General features: G+C 39.3%; 1 protein-coding gene and 1 long non-coding RNA gene across 2 annotated transcripts; one reads left to right on the forward strand and one right to left on the reverse strand.

Annotated features, from left to right (window-relative positions):
• The first annotated feature begins 692 nt into the window (after positions 1 to 692).
• LOC116619297 lies at positions 693 to 5,789 on the forward strand. Its single transcript, XR_004296627.2, has 2 exons — positions 693 to 870; positions 2,819 to 5,789. It is a non-coding gene; the product is annotated as an uncharacterized LOC116619297 (long non-coding RNA).
• Positions 1,587 to 17,955, reverse strand: LOC5514373 (calcium-binding mitochondrial carrier protein Aralar1). Its single transcript, XM_048723896.1, has 20 exons — positions 17,774 to 17,955; positions 17,589 to 17,639; positions 16,861 to 17,003; positions 16,110 to 16,225; positions 15,393 to 15,532; positions 15,007 to 15,150; positions 14,270 to 14,408; positions 14,024 to 14,058; positions 13,892 to 13,947; positions 13,335 to 13,419; positions 12,961 to 13,057; positions 12,536 to 12,688; positions 12,175 to 12,227; positions 11,737 to 11,817; positions 10,036 to 10,173; positions 8,774 to 8,912; positions 8,435 to 8,490; positions 5,927 to 6,029; positions 2,901 to 2,988; positions 1,587 to 2,374 (listed from the first exon to the last, which is right to left on the reverse strand). The coding sequence occupies exons 1-20, from the start codon at positions 17,867 to 17,869 to the stop codon at positions 2,173 to 2,175; spliced, it is 2,115 nt and encodes a 704-aa protein (XP_048579853.1). The 5' UTR covers positions 17,870 to 17,955; the 3' UTR covers positions 1,587 to 2,172.
• Between the last annotated feature and the right edge of the window lie 786 nt (positions 17,956 to 18,741).

The following is an 18,741-nucleotide window of genomic DNA, read 5'->3' on the forward strand; positions in this document are numbered from 1 at the left end:
GTAATGTTTATTATAGCTTATTCTGCTTATTCTCTATTGCTAGGCCCATTTGCTGTTTGCACGGCTTGTTAGATTATGCAGAGGGAGGTTCTCTGTCCTGTGGCCGGCTGAGTTAGGTTGAATGTTGGGGCAAAGCTAAAGCTGTCTGTTCAGGGCTTAAATAATCATAATAATAATAACAAAAATCCCGACTATTTAGTCTGTGACAGCCTCCAATTTGTATTTTGTTAATTGTGGCGAGAAATCACTTTAGAAAACAATCCGAAAAAAAGTGAAACACAAGGATGAAATAAAGAACATCACTGAAAATGGAAAGGGGAAGTGTCTTTGGAAAGGTCTCGGGAGTATCTGGTTCACAATGGCAATTACAAGTTACAACATCTCTCCAATGCCAAAAGGGTAATACATTTAATGGAATCACGTCAATTAAAATTAAGTTAGAGTGTCAACTAGAAGTAATAGGATTGTCAAACGATTTCATCGTGACCCGGTTTCTGACAACAGCAACATATGCCCCGGTCATCGCTCACTTCACATTATAAATGACTATATCAGAGCAATATAAACTGAAAGATCACAACAAGCGGTAAAACTTCTGAATTATAACTTTTTTAAGATTCTAACAATCTCTTCGCAATTTTCTTTTCGTGACTTTTTAACGTAATGAATAGTTTCAGGAATAATAAATGTTTACTTGAAAGTGACACAAGCGTCGGAACAGTAAGCGAATCTGGATCATTACTGTTCCCTTGTCTTAACTATTCACAAGGCTTTCACACGTTTTTAAGTGCTCCTCATACAGCACTAACAACAGACGTAACGGAAGTCACGAATGCTAAGCTCACACGTTCCACTGGATCACGTACACACGTAAGAGGACTTCATCTGATATTCTTACGCTATCACAAAGGGGTGTATTTTTTTTGTCGCGCGTTTTCAATCTAGGAATGACCTTTTCAAATATTCAGGGATTTGGTATAGTGGTTCAGGAGAAGCGTGTGTATCCTCTCAGATAGCAACGAACGCAGGCTTATCAACGCTATTAAAATGCAGTCTTTTTTCAGGAGTGAGAGATGAGGTGGGAGTGCTAGAATAAGATGCGACAGCTGGATAAGAGAAATCAGCAGATAGTTTCACACACCTGCGGATAGTATAACATTTCAATTGGTTTGCGCAAATAGGCTTCTTTAGATATTGGTGAAGAGGTGTTATGATAACCAAATGTTAACCTGGTTACTTCTGACGCACCCAGAAATAGTCAAAAGGAATTGGGTGAAATGATTACGTTCTTATGAATGTCACAAATCGCAGGGTGCATCAGCAAATCTGAGATGACAAAACAATCTAATTGTACTGAACATTCTAGTGCAATGTGAGCGAGAAAACACAAAAACAGTAATGTAACAAAACAACAAGGAACAACACATAAGTTGACCAAGCAGCGATAAAATGCTGTCAGTGACACCATCATAAATTTGAACTTGCATTTGGCAACAAAAACAAAACCACATCTTGTTAACAAAATCCTCATAAGCACAGCATAAACAAATGATACTGATGTATGAAAAAGACAGGAAGGCAATTAGTTAAAAATTCAAATGGCACTTTAATTTTGTCTATACATCATTTTATTCAACATAATATTAGGGGTGCTGCAGCTTGCGCAACTTTTTACTATAAATATTTCTAGCGCAAGAAGGCACTACTAAGATCAGATGAAAACGAAGCAAGGCGCACATGGACCGTAATCAGCTGAAAATGGGCTTTTTTTTAGAATCGAATCATGCCTTATCTTCTTGTGCAAGAAAGCCTCGCCCTTGGGGTCCAGAGCTTCCCGATAACAGACCAGCGCTATCTATGCGTATATTCGAAAATAACATGCACCAAACGAATTAATAAAAATACACAGTGATAGGAAAGTATTGTATAACCAAAATATACATCATTGACGTCGGTAAGGAGGACATATTTCAACATTTTTTTAATCGCTCGATGAAGATGGACGATAGACCCAGCTTTCGCTTATTAAAAAGGCTCTGCCATCAATAAATGGAAGTCTCTGATGATTTTCTCTGAAGTCCAGAGAGAAGGAACATATTTATACTCCACTTCGTTTCCGCGGGCTTATTAAAACTACCTGGTTTTGCTGACTTGGTAGCTCTGCTACTTTGTTTAACCGGAGGGTTTCGCTGGCGGCTCGCCAGGTATTAATGTCATTGGTTGTGGAGTGCGGAATTTCGGGAGGCAGAGTCCAAACTTGGTTTCTATCCCGGCAAATGTCGCCACTGCGACACGCATGCCCCCAATGTGATCCGGGTTAAGTGACAGATCGGGGTTGGAAGGTCTCAAGTCGGATTTTTCCGCTGTTGGATGCCTGTTTATCAATTAAAAAGAAGATCTTTTAGCATCGAGTAATGTGTTAAAGACCTTTGTAAAGTAAAAAGGGAATTACAGAATATTTAACAAGGTTTACATGTCTTCAGGATAAATAGTTTAAAAGAAAGTATTATAAGAATTTCAAGTAGCTTCACGCTAAACATCGAGTACCAAGACAATTTCTATGATTTAATAGTAAAGAAAAGGGACTATTTGAGAGGGACATAACTCGCGGAAAATAAAAGAATAAGACTTACTCCCAGACACAATATTTTTTTGGCGAGGGAAATTGCTCGTTATTCTGATTTTACTCGTCTGGAATAGTCTGTCAGCCCATCCTAGCAATGCACCGAGGCTGCGAAGTCATCCATTTCCATCGGCTGATTTGGATATTTTCGATTGAGTTTGGTAAAAAAAAAGCGTAACTTTTTTTTTTCTTTAGGTGTTCATTTCAATATTTCTTCTGATAATTTGAACAAAGGTGTGGCTGACCACGGCTCTTTAATTCCATCGCGTGTACTTACCCGCCAAAGTCGACGTTGAAAAGCCTCTGCAAGAGTTCATACGTGAGAAGAGTAACTCCAAACTGAGGGGATGACCTCAAGACGCGAGCTAGAGAGAAGGGAGAAGAAACCATCAGCGAACAACAGCCAAGAACACCATCAGCGAACAGTCATAATTAGACAATTAACAAAGAAAACCATCAGCGAACAGCCATAGTCAAACAAACAACCAAGAAAACAATCAGCGAACAGCCATAATCAGACAAACAACCAAGACAACAATCAGCGAACAGTTATAATCAGACAAACAACCAATATAACCATCAGCAAACAGCCACAATCAGACAAACAACCAATATAACCCTCAGCGAACAGCCATAATCAGACAAACAACCAATATAACCATCAGCGAACAACCATAATCAGACAAACAACCAGAAAACTGCCAGCTAACAGTCACAATCAGACAAACAACTAAGAAAACCATCAGCGAACAGCCATAATCAGACAAACAACTAAAAAAACCATCAGCGAACAGCCATAATCAGACAAACAACCAAGAACAAGAAAATTACCAGCGAACAGCCATAATCAGACAAACAACCAAGAAAACCATCAGCGAACAGCCATAATCAGACAAACAACCAAGACAACCATCAGCGAACAGCCATAATCAGACAAACAATCAAGAAAAACATCAGAGAACAGCCATAATCAGACAAACAACCAAGACAACCATCAGCGAACAGCCATAATCAGACAAACAACCAAGAAAATTACCAGCGAACGCCATAATCAGACAAACAACCAAGAAAACCATCAGCGAACAGCCATAATCAGACAAACAACCAAGACAACCATCAGCGAACAGCCATAATCAGACAAACAACCAAGAAAACCATCAGAGAACAGCCATAATCAGACAAACAACCAAGACAACCATCAGCGAACAGCCATAATCAGACAAACAACCAAGAAAACCATCAGCGAACAGCCATAATCAGACAAACAACCAAGACAACCATCAGAGAACAGCCATAATCAGACAAACAACCAAGAAAACCATCAGAGAACAACCATAATCAGACAAACAACCAAGACAACCATCAGCGAACAGCCATAATCAGACAAACAACCAAGACAACCATCAGCGAACAGCCATAATCAGACAAACAACCAAGACAACCATCAGCGAACAGCCATAATCAGACAAACAACCAAGACAACCATCAGCGAACAGCCATAATCAGACAAACAACCAAGAAAACAATCAGCGAACAGCCATAATCAGACAAACAACCAAGACAACCATCAGCGAACAGCCATAATCAGACAAACAACCAAGACAACCATCAGCGAACAGCCATAATCAGACAAACAACCAAGACAACCATCAGCGAACAGCCATAATCAGACAAACAACCAAGACAACCATCAGAGAACAGCCATAATCAGACAAACAACCAAGACAACCATCAGCGAACAGCCATAATCAGACAAACCACCAAGAAAACCATCAGAGAACAGCCATAATCAGACAAACAACCAAGACAACCATCAGCGAACAGCCATAATCAGACAAACAACCAAGAAAACCATCAGCGAACAGCCATAATCAGACAAACAACAAAGACAACCATCAGAGAACAGCCATAATCAGACAAACAACCAAGAAAACCATCAGAGAACAACCATAATCAGACAAACAACCAAGACAACCATCAGCGAACAGCCATAATCAGACAAACAACCAAGACAACCATCAGCGAACAGCCATAATCAGACAAACAACCAAGACAACCATCAGCGAACAGCCATAATCAGACAAACAACCAAGACAACCATCAGCGAACAGCCATAATCAGACAAACAACCAAGACAACCATCAGCGAACAGCCATAATCAGACAAACAACCAAGAAAACAATCAGCGAACAGCCATAATCAGACAAACAACCAAGACAACCATCAGCGAACAGCCATAATCAGACAAACAACCAAGACAACCATCAGCGAACAGCCATAATCAGACAAACAACCAAGAAAACCATCAGCGAACAGCCATAATCAGACAAACAACCAAGACAACCATCAGCGAACAGCCACAATCAGACAAACAACCAAGAAAACCATCAGCGAACAGCCATAATCAGACAAACAACAAAGACAACCATCAGAGAACAGCCATAATCAGACAAACAACCAAGAAAACCATCAGAGAACAACCATAATCAGACAAACAACCAAGACAACCATCAGCGAACAGCCATAATCAGACAAACAACCAAGACAACCATCAGCGAACAGCCATAATCAGACAAACAACCAAGACAACCATCAGCGAACAGCCATAATCAGACAAACAACCAAGACAACCATCAGCGAACAGCCATAATCAGACAAACAACCAAGACAACCATCAGCGAACAGCCATAATCAGACAAACAACCAAGAAAACAATCAGCGAACAGCCATAATCAGACAAACAACCAAGACAACCATCAGCGAACAGCCATAATCAGACAAACAACCAAGACAACCATCAGCGAACAGCCATAATCAGACAAACAACCAAGACAACCATCAGCGAACAGCCATAATCAGACAAACAACCAAGACAACCATCAGAGAACAGCCATAATCAGACAAACAACCAAGACAACCATCAGAGAACAGCCATAATCAGACAAACAACCAAGACAACCATCAGCGAACAGCCATAATCAGACAAACAACCAAGAAAACCATCAGCGAACAGCCATAATCAGACAAACAACCAAGAAAACCATCAGCGAACAGCCACAATCAGACAAACAACCAAGATAACCATCAGCGGACAGCCATAATCAGACAAACAACCAAGAAAACCATCAGCGAACAGCCATAATCAGACAAAAAACAACCCCCCCAACAAACAAACAAACAAACAAACAAGAAAACAAATAACCTCATAAAAATGACAAACAAACATTCAACGAAAACTAACACAAAAAGACATAAGCGAAAATACACAAACAAAAACTAAATACAGCCTTATTTAGTAGTTACCTCCTGAACCCTTCCAAAGGGCAATTCCTCCTTCCTCTTTCAAGATCTTCGAGAAGGCGTCCATCACGCCACGGTACGTTTGTTGACCTTGCCTGGCCTTGACCTGTGAACGTGAATAGCAATGGCCCATCAGTCACACATACTAAAGCAACACACGCGAATAGCAATAGCCCATCATTCACACATACTAAAGCAACACAGGCAAATAGCAATAGCCCATCATTCACACATACTAAAGCAACACACGCGAATAGCAATAGCCCATCATTCACACATACTAAAGCAACACAGGCAAATAGCAATAGCCCATTATTCACACATACTAAAGCAACACACGCTAATAGCAATAGCCCATCATTCACACATACTAAAGCAACACAGGCAAATAGCAATAGCCCATCATTCACACATAATAAAGCAAGACAGGCAAATAGCAATAGCCCATCATTCACACATACTAAAGCAACACAGGCGAATAGCAATAGCCCATCATTCACACATAATAAAGCAAGACAGGCAAATAGCAATAGCCCATCATTCACACATACTAAAGCAACACAGGCAAATAGCAATAGCCCATCATTCACACATACTAAAGCAACACACGCGAATAGCAATAGCCCATCATTCACACATACTAAAGCAACACAGGCAAATAGCAATAGCCCATCATTCACACATACTAAAGCAACACACGCTAATAGCAATAGCCCATCATTCACACATACTAAAGCAACACACGCGAATAGCAATAGCCCATCATTCACACATACTAAAGCAACACACGCGAATAGCAATAGCCCATCATTCACACATACTAAAGCAACGCACGCGAATAGCAATAGCCCATCATTCACACATACTAAAGCAACACACGCGAATAGCAATAGCCCATCATTCACACATACTAAAGCAACACACGCGAATAGCAATAGCCCATCATTCACACATACTAAAGCAACACAGGCAAATAGCAATAGCCCATCATTCACACTTACTAAAGCAACACAGGCAAATAGCAATAGCCCATTATTCACACATACTAAAGCAACACAGGCAAATAGCAATAGCCCATCATTCACACATACTAAAGCAACACAGGCAAATAGCAATAGCCCATCATTCACACATACTAAAGCAACACACGCGAATAGCAATAGCCCATCATTCACACTTACTAAAGCAACACACGCAAATAGCAATAGCCCATCATTCACACATACTAAAGCAACACACGCGAATAGCAATAGCCCATCATTCACACATACTAAAGTAACACAGGCATATAGCAATAGCCCATCATTCACACATACTAAAGCAACACAGGCAAATAGCAATAGCCCATCATTCACACATACTAAAGCAACACAGGCAAATAGCAATAGCCCATCATTCACACATACTAAAGCAACACAGGCGAATAGCAATAGCCCATCATTCACACATACTAAAGCAACACAGGCGAATAGCAATAGCCCATCATTCACACATACTAAAGCAACACACGCGAATAGCAATAGCCCATCATTCACACATACTAAAGCAACACACGCGAATAGCAATAGCCCATCATTCACACATACTAAAGCAACACAGGCAAATAGCAATAGCCCATCATTCACACATACTAAAGCAACACAGGCAAATAGCAATAGCCCATCATTCACACTTACTAAAGTAACACACGCGAATAGCAATAGCCCATCAGTCACACATACTAAAGCAACACACGCGAATAGCAATAGCCCATCATTCACACATACTAAAGCAACACACGCGAATAGCAATAGCCCATCATTCACACATACTAAAGCAACACAGGCAAATAGCAATAGCCCATCATTCACACATACTAAAGCAACACACGCGAATAGCAATAGCCCATCATTCACACATACTAAAGCAACACAGGCAAATAGCAATAGCCCATCATTCACACATACTAAAGCAACACAGGCAAATAGCAATAGCCCATCATTCACACATACTAAAGCAACACAGGCAAATAGCAATAGCCCATCATTCACACATACTAAAGCAACACACGCGAATAGCAATAGCCCATCATTCACACTTACTAAAGCAACACACGCGAATAGCAATAGCCCATCATTCACACATACTAAAGCAACACAGGCAAATAGCAATAGCCCATCATTCACACATACTAAAGCAACACACGAGAATAGCAATAGCCCATCATTCACACATACTAAAGCAACACATGTAGTCATTAAGAAGTGCCATGATAGCTCAGTGCCACAGAATTTATCCTCCACGCCAGAGGACTAGGGTTCGAACCCAGGTCATGTCAACTGTCTTAGAAGTACAAAAGTAGCTCTCTACATTGGGGACTGTGAATTCCTCGTCTTCTCGAATAAGGACGTCAAGCTGGTACCACTGACTCGTGGTACCATCGCCAGTGACATTGGTCACTGGAGAAGCTTTTATCTTTACTGACGAGTAAAAACAATGAACACGACAGCTGGGTCACTACCTCGCCCATACCTGTAATCTAGTCTTGATGACGTCAGCAGGCGTCACGAGAGCAGCCGCTGGCACACCTGTGATAAACAGCAGGCACACAATCAATTCAGGAGAGCTACGGAGAGTCGAATTGTTAACAGTAGCAACATGACACTGCTTTTGATCAGCTTTTAAAGAACCCGAACCGGTGCATATTCTTCTCATACCATATTAAGAAGAGACTTTCTGTAGGACAGTTCTGAACAAAATAGCCATTGGAACCACTTCCTAACTTTTTCATAAGTGATGTGAACTTGTGATACATCTTACTCTGCAAAAACTTCAAAAACTTTATGCACTGCAACTGGACGTTAACCTTACCTGCTAGCATGGCCGATCCAAAAAGACCAAGTGCTCCGTTGTGGCCATTCTCGTCCGCAAAGTACATTTTAAAGTGCGCGTATGAGGGAAAGTAGATCGCAGAGAATGGAATATCTCTCAGAAAGCAGGCACGCGCACCCTGGAACACAGCAAACACAGAAAGCGTTTACCAGGTCTCCCCATGATGCAGTTAAATGGCTAGTACATCAGGGGTGTCTCGAGAAAAACGCAGGGTGGGGTCAGAGTAGTAAGTCCCTGACCACGGACCAATGGTTCAAATCAACATCCTTAGATCTGGTAACAGAGCCGTAGCAGGCCACGTAAGATTGGTCCCTGACCACGGACCAATGGTTCAAATCGACATCCTTAGCTCTGGTAACAGAGCCGTAGCAGGCCACTTGAGATTGGTCCCTGACCACGGACCAATGGTTCAAATCGACATCCTTAGCTCTGGTAACAGAGCCGTAGCAGGCCACTTAAGATTGGTCCCTGACCACGGACCAATGGTTCAAATCGACATCCTTAGCTCTGGTAACAGAGCCGTAGCAGGCCACTTAAGATTGGTCCCTGACCACGGACCAATGGTTCAAATCGACATCCTTAGCTCTGGTAACAGAGCCGTAGCAGGCCACGTAAGATTGTGGGTGTGGGGGAGGAGGGGGATTGGGCACAAGACAGAAACATTAAGAAAGTATTGGGGGTGGCACAGCAACGCCCCTACTGGTCACTACCTTTGTGTCCTAGCCCCTGCCACGGCCCTGGGGAATAGGTCAATAGATCTATCTAAAAAAACTTTAAAATCTTTTTCTATCCAAAATGCAAACATAAAATTATCCATCTTCCAACTACCAACAAAGAAGCTAACAGGAGTCGAACTCATCGCATAACATGAACAGGGTAGGGTCCGGATTCCTCTGACTCTCCACTCCCCCCCCCCCCCCCCACTAGACACTCACTTGTACATATTTGCATAAAGGCGTATTTGACCAAATTATTAATTATCATCGCATCACATGACCAGGGTAGGGTCCGGATTCACTTGACTCTCTCCCCCCCCCCTCTAGACACGCACTATGTATATTTTAAATACTTTTTGGATTTTTTCTCGCTCATTCAAATGTATACCAGAAGTCAATTTTTTAAACAAAAATAAGGCGTGATGGCTTTTGTAACTTGTAGAAATATGTCATCATGCAAATTGCATAATTATTGTTCCTATGATGTGCGTAGATAATTAAAATAATATTCATTGTTATTATTACCCTATACAGACCGCCAAAGCCGAGTTCCTTTACACATTGCCAAGCGGTAACCTGCCTTCCAGGGGTTTCGCCCGCAACTTGCAGACGAATTTTCACAATTTCCAAAGGATTCGTGAACATCACTTGGGCTGCACCTCCCTAGGACCAAATATTTAAGGTGGCCCGCGTCAATTCAAAAGGACTGCTTTCCCAAAAAAATCATGTATTTTCAAACCGCTCCCATACAATCATTATTTATGCGATTTCTCTAAATCTTTCAAACCCCTATAAAAGAAACATCCTAGATTCGGAGTTTATTACAATGCTAGGTAAAATCCAAACCGATTGCGGAATAATTGGGGTTAATCGAAGCTAGAAGTTTGGGAAAAAGCGACTATAGTACAAAAACAGAATGTGAGATTCCTCTAAAATATGCTGTAATAACTAAATCGAGTTTCAAGGATCACGCCTGTGAAATATAACAATATTCCGTTGGGCCGATCTTGCTTGAAATCAACTATAACAATTTGAACATCTCGAGATAGACGTCTTGAAGAATGATAAAAATATTACCAATCAAATCGTCAACAGAAAGAATACTTCCATCTAAAAGTAGGAATTGATATGTCCCTTCATAAAAAAAAGGAAATATTAACCTTTGGAGACCGTGATTTCGAATTTTGCATTGCAATTTTGCTTGAAGAAGTAAGCAGCACATTTCCGCCATAATTATAATTCAAATGCCATCCATTTTGATCGCTTTTAGCTTTTGGTAGACTGTATTTTAACACTTACTGCTTGAAGATGATCAAAGCTAGGGTATAGAAAAGTAGTTTCACCACATCAGTTGAATATCTATGCGGGTAACGACGCAATATGGCAATATTACTGCATCGGTTACTCTTCCAGAAGCCACAGAGCTATCTTCGGGCTTCTGTTGTTTTGGATTTCAGCTGGAATTCACAGGTTGCTACTCTGGAGGGAATGTCGCTGTGTGCCTGTGCCACTTAAAATCCCATCGGTAGCAACTAGCTATTATTTTAGAGGAGTCTTACATTTTGTTTTTGCACTATAGTCGCGTTTTCCAAACTTCGACCTTCAATTAACCCAATTATTGCGAAATCGGTTTGGATTTTACCTAGCATTGCAATAAACTACGAATCTAGGATGTTTCTTTCATAAGAATTTGAAAGAATTAGAGAAATCGTGTAAAAAATGATTGTATGGGAGCGGTTTAAACATGCATGATACTTTGGGAAAGCGGTTAAATTGACGCGGGCCATCTTAAAAAAGGCAAATAAAGCCACAATTTACAGAACCACACAGTGTTGTGTTGCATCTATTATCATCGTCTAACTCAAGCAAGTAACAGGGGTACCAAAGTTTTTTTCGATATCGCGTTGTGTTTTCCAGATGAACAAGTTTAAGCACGAATATGATATTTTGTCAGTAAAAGTCTCATTGCAAATATCTGCATGTTTTCTTCTAAGAAAGCTATCACACTTTTATGCCTTTTAACTGTGTTTAGCTAGATGATTACTCTGTGTCGCATTATCACTTGGGGCCCAAGTGGATTTTAGCACCCAAGTGCCAGAGGTTTTTATTCCTTACTATTGCACGTCCAAGAGAAAATTTGTCCCCAATAAATTTTATTTCTTATACTATCATAACAATTGTTTTATTAATATTTTTAGGTACATATTACACTATTTCTGTACTTACGCATCCACCAGCTACAATCTCGTATGGTAAGCTAATGAAGCCGTCATCGTCACTGAAGATACCACGAACAAAATCGTTTGTCTGCAAACATCAAATGATCAATAACAATACATAGATATTTATCGCGACATTGCGAAGTACAACCTCTCTGGTAAACATGTTCTTTAAGACAATATGAGCGTTTACCAATCTATCACTAACATCAATAGGCCAAAAGTTGCTACACCCATATCTCTTCTTATAGAAAGCATTCTTAAGAAGAATGCTCTTCTTATAGTAAGCAAGAGCAGTTACATCACAGAGCTCGCCCCAGACCCCGTTGCCTAAAAGTTAATCTCCAGGACCGAATGCCTGAAACTAGTCTGATGCTACAGCATTCACTGACATGTACTATTTGACCAAAAGCGATGTTCTAACTATTATTGGGTGCTAACTCACAGTGAGCTTGATGGCCTTCTCGGGGGACACACCCAACAACTGTGGTAGAAGACCTGGTTCACAACAAAAAACAGTCTTACTTTTCTGAGAGGAAATTAAGTCACTGTGGTCGAAAAAGAACAGTGCATTTAATATAATAATCTAATAAAATATATTCTGCTTTATAAAGGCCATTACAGTTGGCTCAATTTATGAAAAAAAAGTTACTGTAGTAATGGTATATTTGTTTTCTTTAAATGTTTTGTTTTGGAAAGAAACATCGAAAGAAGTCCAATACGAACAATAAATCATCTTTTTTTTTTCTTTGATCCTCTCTATGTTGTCAACTTCATGCAATTTCAAAGACAGTACTATAATGTACCTCGGTACAGCCCAATTGGGCCTTCATTCCTCACAACTTTGAAGAAACAATCAATGCTGTTCTTATAGACTTTCTCTGCTTCAAGTACAGCTCTCTGGTTCTGCATCCTGGTCTTGACAAGATCAATGGGGTATACAGCAGTGGCGCCAGTAGCTGAAAAACAAACCTTATAGATCACAATCTGAATTTAGCTGACCTTATGTGTTCAGGTACAACAGACTTACATTGACCTAAACCCTCAAGAGTAACACCATATCACAATTTAACCATAGCTGAACTCATTTTTGCTCAGATACAACACACTTGCACTAATCTAAACCCTCAAGTTGGAAGTACCACAATACCACAATCTGACCATAGCTGAATGCGTTCAGATACAACACATTTGTAGAAGTCTATAACCCCAAGCTGGTTAGTATCCTAACCTCCAGCCACAGATCCCAAAGAGAATCTGTAAGCCTGCTGGGCCGTCCTCATCAGATATGACATTTCTTTATCATTCTCATCAGGTTCCTGGAGCAGCTGAACAAGGAAAAAAATGTGAACATTTGGGAGCAATGCAAATGAAAAGGTCCTTGTGCAACCAACGTAATTGTTAGACCTATGTACTGTACATATGGCAAATTTGTAAATTATTTACAAAAAGAGCAAGTGTAAAACCAAGAGCATTAAGATGACCATCTGCAAGATGTGGGCAACATCTTTCATCTTTTTTGACATATAATATTAGGAATTAAACAAAACTGCATAATGCTCTTCAGATGCTGCTGTAATAAAATATCAGACAATAATAACTTACATCCTCATCATGTCTTTCCGTCGAGAAAACTTTGAAAACATCATGTCTTGGCACCATATGGTGGACATCAGATACTGTTATACGCCTAGAGCAAGGATTCTATATTAACACAGCTTTTCTAATGCTTTCAATGGGATCTCAACACATTACATATTCAACACAATGTCTTGGCAACCTTGAACACAGATGCTGTTACAGTACATATACATACTGTACATATCTTACATAACACTGTTGTGTATATGCCTACAGAACAGCCAAAGAACCATACAGTTTTCCTATTGCTTTCAAGAAACTTTTTTTCATTATGTGTGAATTCAAATTGTGCCTTGCCTTATGTGGTTATGTATTCACACACTGCAACAGTTTACAAGAGACATGTTTACAGACATCTAAGCTCTACAAAATATTCAGGTGTATAAGGTCATTCTGATTTTGTAAACTCATGTTTCAAAATTCCAACAAGTTATAGTTAAAAAATAAGAAATTGAAAGCGACTAACAGAAGAAAGAAGTTTAGGAAATAATTGGCAAGCATGAAAAGTACTGTATACATACCCTCTTCTATCCATATCACACAAGTGGTAAAGAATGTCGACCTGTAGAGGGGTGATCTTCAAGTTGGTAATAAAATACAAATGTTAGTAGGTCGAGTAAACTAGGGTAGTTGAAGAAACCAATTATACACACCTCCTGATGCGTCCTGGCTTCATGCAACAATTCCTCTGTCAAATGAAAAGAAAAACATCTTTAAAACTCATTGTATCTGGTAAAATGCTTCAACACACAACCAGACAAGAATCAAATAAATTATATCTGCTCAAATCTGATTAACTATCAAAGATAACTTATCGCATTCTATTTCCTGCAATCTCCCTAAAATTACACAGTTAAGAATTTTTTTATTAAATTTTTCACATCTTAAAGCACACTTACCTTTTTTTATTTCCTTATATCTATTTCCTTTAGCGACCTTCATAGTCATGCCATGAAGAGTGCGGATGTTATCCAACATGCTGTTAAAAGCACGATAGTAGCCAAAACTAACAAGGTGCTTGGCCTCTCCTCCAGCAACCTGAAAAAAATACATTCAATTAACAGTCTCCTGAAAATATAATACAATGTGCCATCAATTCTGAGCTAGCAAATACTCCACCAGGAACCTACAAAAGTACTCTCAAGTTACAGTTCGATCTGGGGGAACAAAAAAAGTTCTATGAGACTTAAAGAACACTTATTACACTGCTCTTCCATCTAGTCAAATTACCATTTTCTCTCCCTTTCTAGAAGCAGACATACTGCTCATTTCAGGCTCTTTTTGTTCAAATTGGTCTCAATTTGCTTAAAATGACTATAAAATGGAATTACTTTGTGAACTTGTGAACTTTGTGAACCAAATTGATTTTGTTTGATAACTGTCAAACAAGTTTTTTTTTCTCAGAAGGACATCATCCCCATTTTGTCTGTTTTTGGAAACTTTTCTTGTGAGTGAGCAGTTCTTAAGTTCCCACTTTTTATCTCCTGAGGATGTTTTTGCAACTGCACAACATTACTGAGCACATGGCTCACAGCAAATGAACATTCAACAAACATTGAACCATGTCCAAAATAAAGAGGTGTCTGCAATAATTAGGTTTCCATCTTTGACTTTTTGTCAAAGTATTTCAACTTACTGATAATAGGTAAGCTCTGACATAAGGAGTCAACAAATGGCCTCGTAGAGTCTTCATAATATCAGAGAACTGTTTGGCTGTGATCTCCCCTTCTACCATTTTTGATGAAAAGAAAGCTTGTCTCTGGTATTCTTTCTCAAGATCCTGTGTTAGAAAGATAAGATTTCATAATATGTAGTGTACATGAATGGATGGAAAACTTTGGTGTTCTGCTACAGTATGCTATACTAAGAATAGCAGAGTCAACAAACAAGCAATTAAAACCTCAGGAGCTGAAGGCAATGGTCATCCTGACCGACACATGACAGAACACTAAGCAATAAGTTTTTTTTAATGTTTTGGCAAGGCCAGGGATGTTATTTAGGGTTAAGGATAGTGGAATTCACCTGTAACAAGGGAGAAAACTCCTGGAAGGGGACCTTCCTTGTTTTGTCATTTCCAAAGTAACTTGATATGAACTCGGAGTCGAAATTAAATGGGATCTTATTATAAAATGTTGTCTTCTGTATGACATTTCGGAATTCATCTGAAATAATGCAAAATAAATCAGTCAGGCAAGGCTTACAGGCCTAAGCAATCAATAGCATTTTTAATTCTCTTCATACAGTAATTAAATTCCCTTCATACAGTAATCAAAGTAGGGTGTGAGGACAGAATTTTTAATGGGAGGGTGGGGGAGGCAAGTATTAGTCTCTACTTTATTAATTAGACGAAAGACATAAGCGATTCCTCCTTCCACCTCTTCTTTAATGGGCTGCCACAACTAGCTATGGGACTTGAAATCATTAGGCTTGTAGATATACAATTTGAGGGGGAGGGAAGAAAGGGGGGATTTTCCAATTTGTTTTTGTGTGCATCCATAACATAACTATAGATGCAGACACATACACTGTTGATTTGCTGAAAGGGATGTGCAGTCATAGGTATCATATGGAAAAGCATTTGGTGATCATTCAATAAGAAATGATAATTTCTTTGGAAGCCAGGGGGGGCTAAAGTTCTGCACCTGTAGATGCTATGAGTAACATAACATGGAATATCTAACACATCACTTGTATTTCTAGCTCAAAAGTTATTATGGGCACATAAAACTTGGGACTCACCATAGGAAACAGACCCTTTACCATCCAAGTCAAAGAGTTGAAAAATAAGTTTGTGGTGACTATCTGGATCACGAAGTAGGGCCTCAAATGCAACAAACTCACTAAAGGAGATCAATCTGAAAGAAAAAAAAACTCATGACACTATAAAGTTTTTTTTAAAGATTTTTACAAATACACAAAACAATTTCTAAGCTTGTGCAATTATGTAAAATTAGATTTAACCTCAGGACTCAATAGGCCATCCCAGCTATAAGTTTGTGCGCGTATAACCATAGAAACCTACCCCAACTATCAGGATGCAATGCGCCCTTTTTTAAGCTTACATCAAACGAAGCACGCGCTGCATGCAGGTACTGTAGTTGAGGTACGTTCCAATAGTGAGCGCATACATGCTGGAATAGCCTATTCCCCATTTTTTGCATGCTTAACTGACAGCATTGAAAGCTTAAAAATTTGCATCATTATTACATTAAAACATTAGACAGCATCTTCACATGTACTCAAGACTAAATCAAAAATCAAAATAATTATTTATTATAATAATTATTTATTTGCTTTTTGCAAAGTTCCCCCAACTGATATCTGATGAGTACTGTACAAGCCTTCATAGATTTTTAACTTTTTCTTTAATTTTATAAATTGAAACCAGTGAAATGGCATCTTCCTGTCTTCAAAAAGCAATAGAATACTGTATTTCCACCATAACTGTCTCGCCTTTCTAGCTTAACCAGCACCTCAAGGTAACACCTACCCATCTTTGGTTTGGTCCACAACGCCAGCCAACAACTCTAGAGTTGTTTCATTATACTCTTCTATCCTTTGCATTCCCAGGTAATCTCTAATAAGGTTCTTTGCAGTCATGTACTTCTGCCCTTCTTCTTCATGGCTTGCATACTGTCCAGACAGAATAACACAAAACATTTATTGGCACAAATCATAGTATGTGAACATTACAATCCAGCTTTATTATTTCCTAAAATCACTTTGGCTAATTTTTATTTTACTTTAAGCCACATCAACACAAACAATTTTTAGTTGACAACTTAATTAACCATGTTGATAGGCCAACAAAAATTGTATGATATGCAATTTTTTATGCGCCAGTATTCCTTTGGAACAGCAAATAAGTTTTCAATTTTTATCTGTTGCCATCTACATGATCAATCATAGTTGTCAACTAAAAATTGTCAACTAAAATTGTTAGTGTCCCCCTTTATCATCTATTAAGCTTATTATAGTGTACTTCCAGTACTATACTTATAAGTAACAAGTTGGGAAACAGGCATTCTTTTACACAGAACCATTCTATTCCAAATAAAGAATACCAGATTATATCATCTTTAGTTTGTTTTATAAATTTGAACATGCTTCTCTGACCAAGGAAGGAGACAGAGCTCGTTGTTTTGTTTCTGGTTGCAGAGGAGGGGGGGTAAAGTCTTTTTCTGTAAATATGGTGATTATGCGCTGTTCATCACCTACCTTATTGAAGATACGTCTCAGCAAAGCAGTATCTGCTGGTTTGACAGAGTACTAGAAACAAGAGGGGCAATAGTTTCGGTCAGGACACTTTTCCAATGAAATTTCCGAGGACAACAATTCGGGCTACATCACAACACATGACCAGCTAATGGCTGAAAAAGCTAGCTAGTGAGAAATGCACTCACATCGACGATGATCGGTCCACGTTGGCACTCAGCGACGGAAATAAAGGGCCAACTTCTTCTACTCGTAAATTCACGTCGTCGTAACGATTCTAACATCTTGGGAAATATAGTTTCAAAACGCCGGTAAATCGGACATGGATGTTACTTAGAAAGTGTACAAGCGCGAAACTGACCATGGGGACCCCACAGGAATCCCTAGTGTTTTTCTTGTCATGAGCAGTTTTGTTCCGAAAATGGGCAGCAACTCCTTGTATGGAATATTTACATGTGAACAACATGAACCATTCACGTGGGCCACATATGAGTGATGGCGGGGTTTTCCATACTTTTTACGACAAACTAAACGGACATGCGCGTAATAATAGCTTTAAAACAATATTATATTCTTATATACAATAAAATTTAAGAACATCGTTGAGAACATATTCAGCCTTAAATTGCTCCGATAATAAGAACGGCTCAGCCTCAACTTAAATTATACGTTCTTATGAAGTGTGTGTACCTTTACCATGCTCATGCCCTTTCTTCGTATTTTTCAATAATTTTTTGCACTGCTTTGGTTTGCATGATCTTTCTACAATGGACCTAGGGTTAAGTATTTCCCCTCTAATATAATCTCCTAGAAGTCAAAGTAAGGCTTACAAACCTGATTAACATGAAGTTTGTCTGCAAGAGATGTTTGAACCTCGTCAAGGGGATCCATGTGCTCTGTGGCGACTGATAGAAAATTCACAAAATGCTCCGAAAAACGGAGTGCCGTTTGGTACCAACTGTTTCCCATCCTTGCGCTATATAATTATATCGCATTTCATATCCTTTTGTATGTCAGTACCTGCTGTGGTTTACAAGAATTCAACCTGCTTCGTCCCCACCGCAGGATATTGAGCAAAAAGGGACCGTCTTGGTCTTGTACTTTCACTGCGATCGAAACGTTGTAGATCAAGGTTGAGGAAAAAGTGCAAGAGACG

The sequence above is a fragment of the Nematostella vectensis genome, chromosome 2 (genome assembly GCF_932526225.1).
Source record: "Nematostella vectensis chromosome 2, jaNemVect1.1, whole genome shotgun sequence".
In the NCBI taxonomy this organism is placed as follows: domain Eukaryota; kingdom Metazoa; phylum Cnidaria; class Anthozoa; order Actiniaria; family Edwardsiidae; genus Nematostella; species Nematostella vectensis.

What these genes read in the sequence shown, in the direction of transcription:
- LOC5514373 (XM_048723896.1), bottom strand. Translation starts at nt 17,869, where the DNA reads ATGTTAGAATCGTTACGACGACGTGAATTTACGAGTAGAAGAAGTTGG. An exon ending in GTGGACCAAACCAAAGATGG is followed by an intron (nt 16,226 to 16,860) that starts GTAGGTGTTACC and finishes TTTTTCTTTCAG; the next exon opens with ATTGATCTCCTTTAGTGAGT. An exon ending in TGGATCGGCCATGCTAGCAG is followed by an intron (nt 8,491 to 8,773) that starts GTAAGGTTAACG and finishes TGTTTATCACAG; the next exon opens with GTGTGCCAGCGGCTGCTCTC.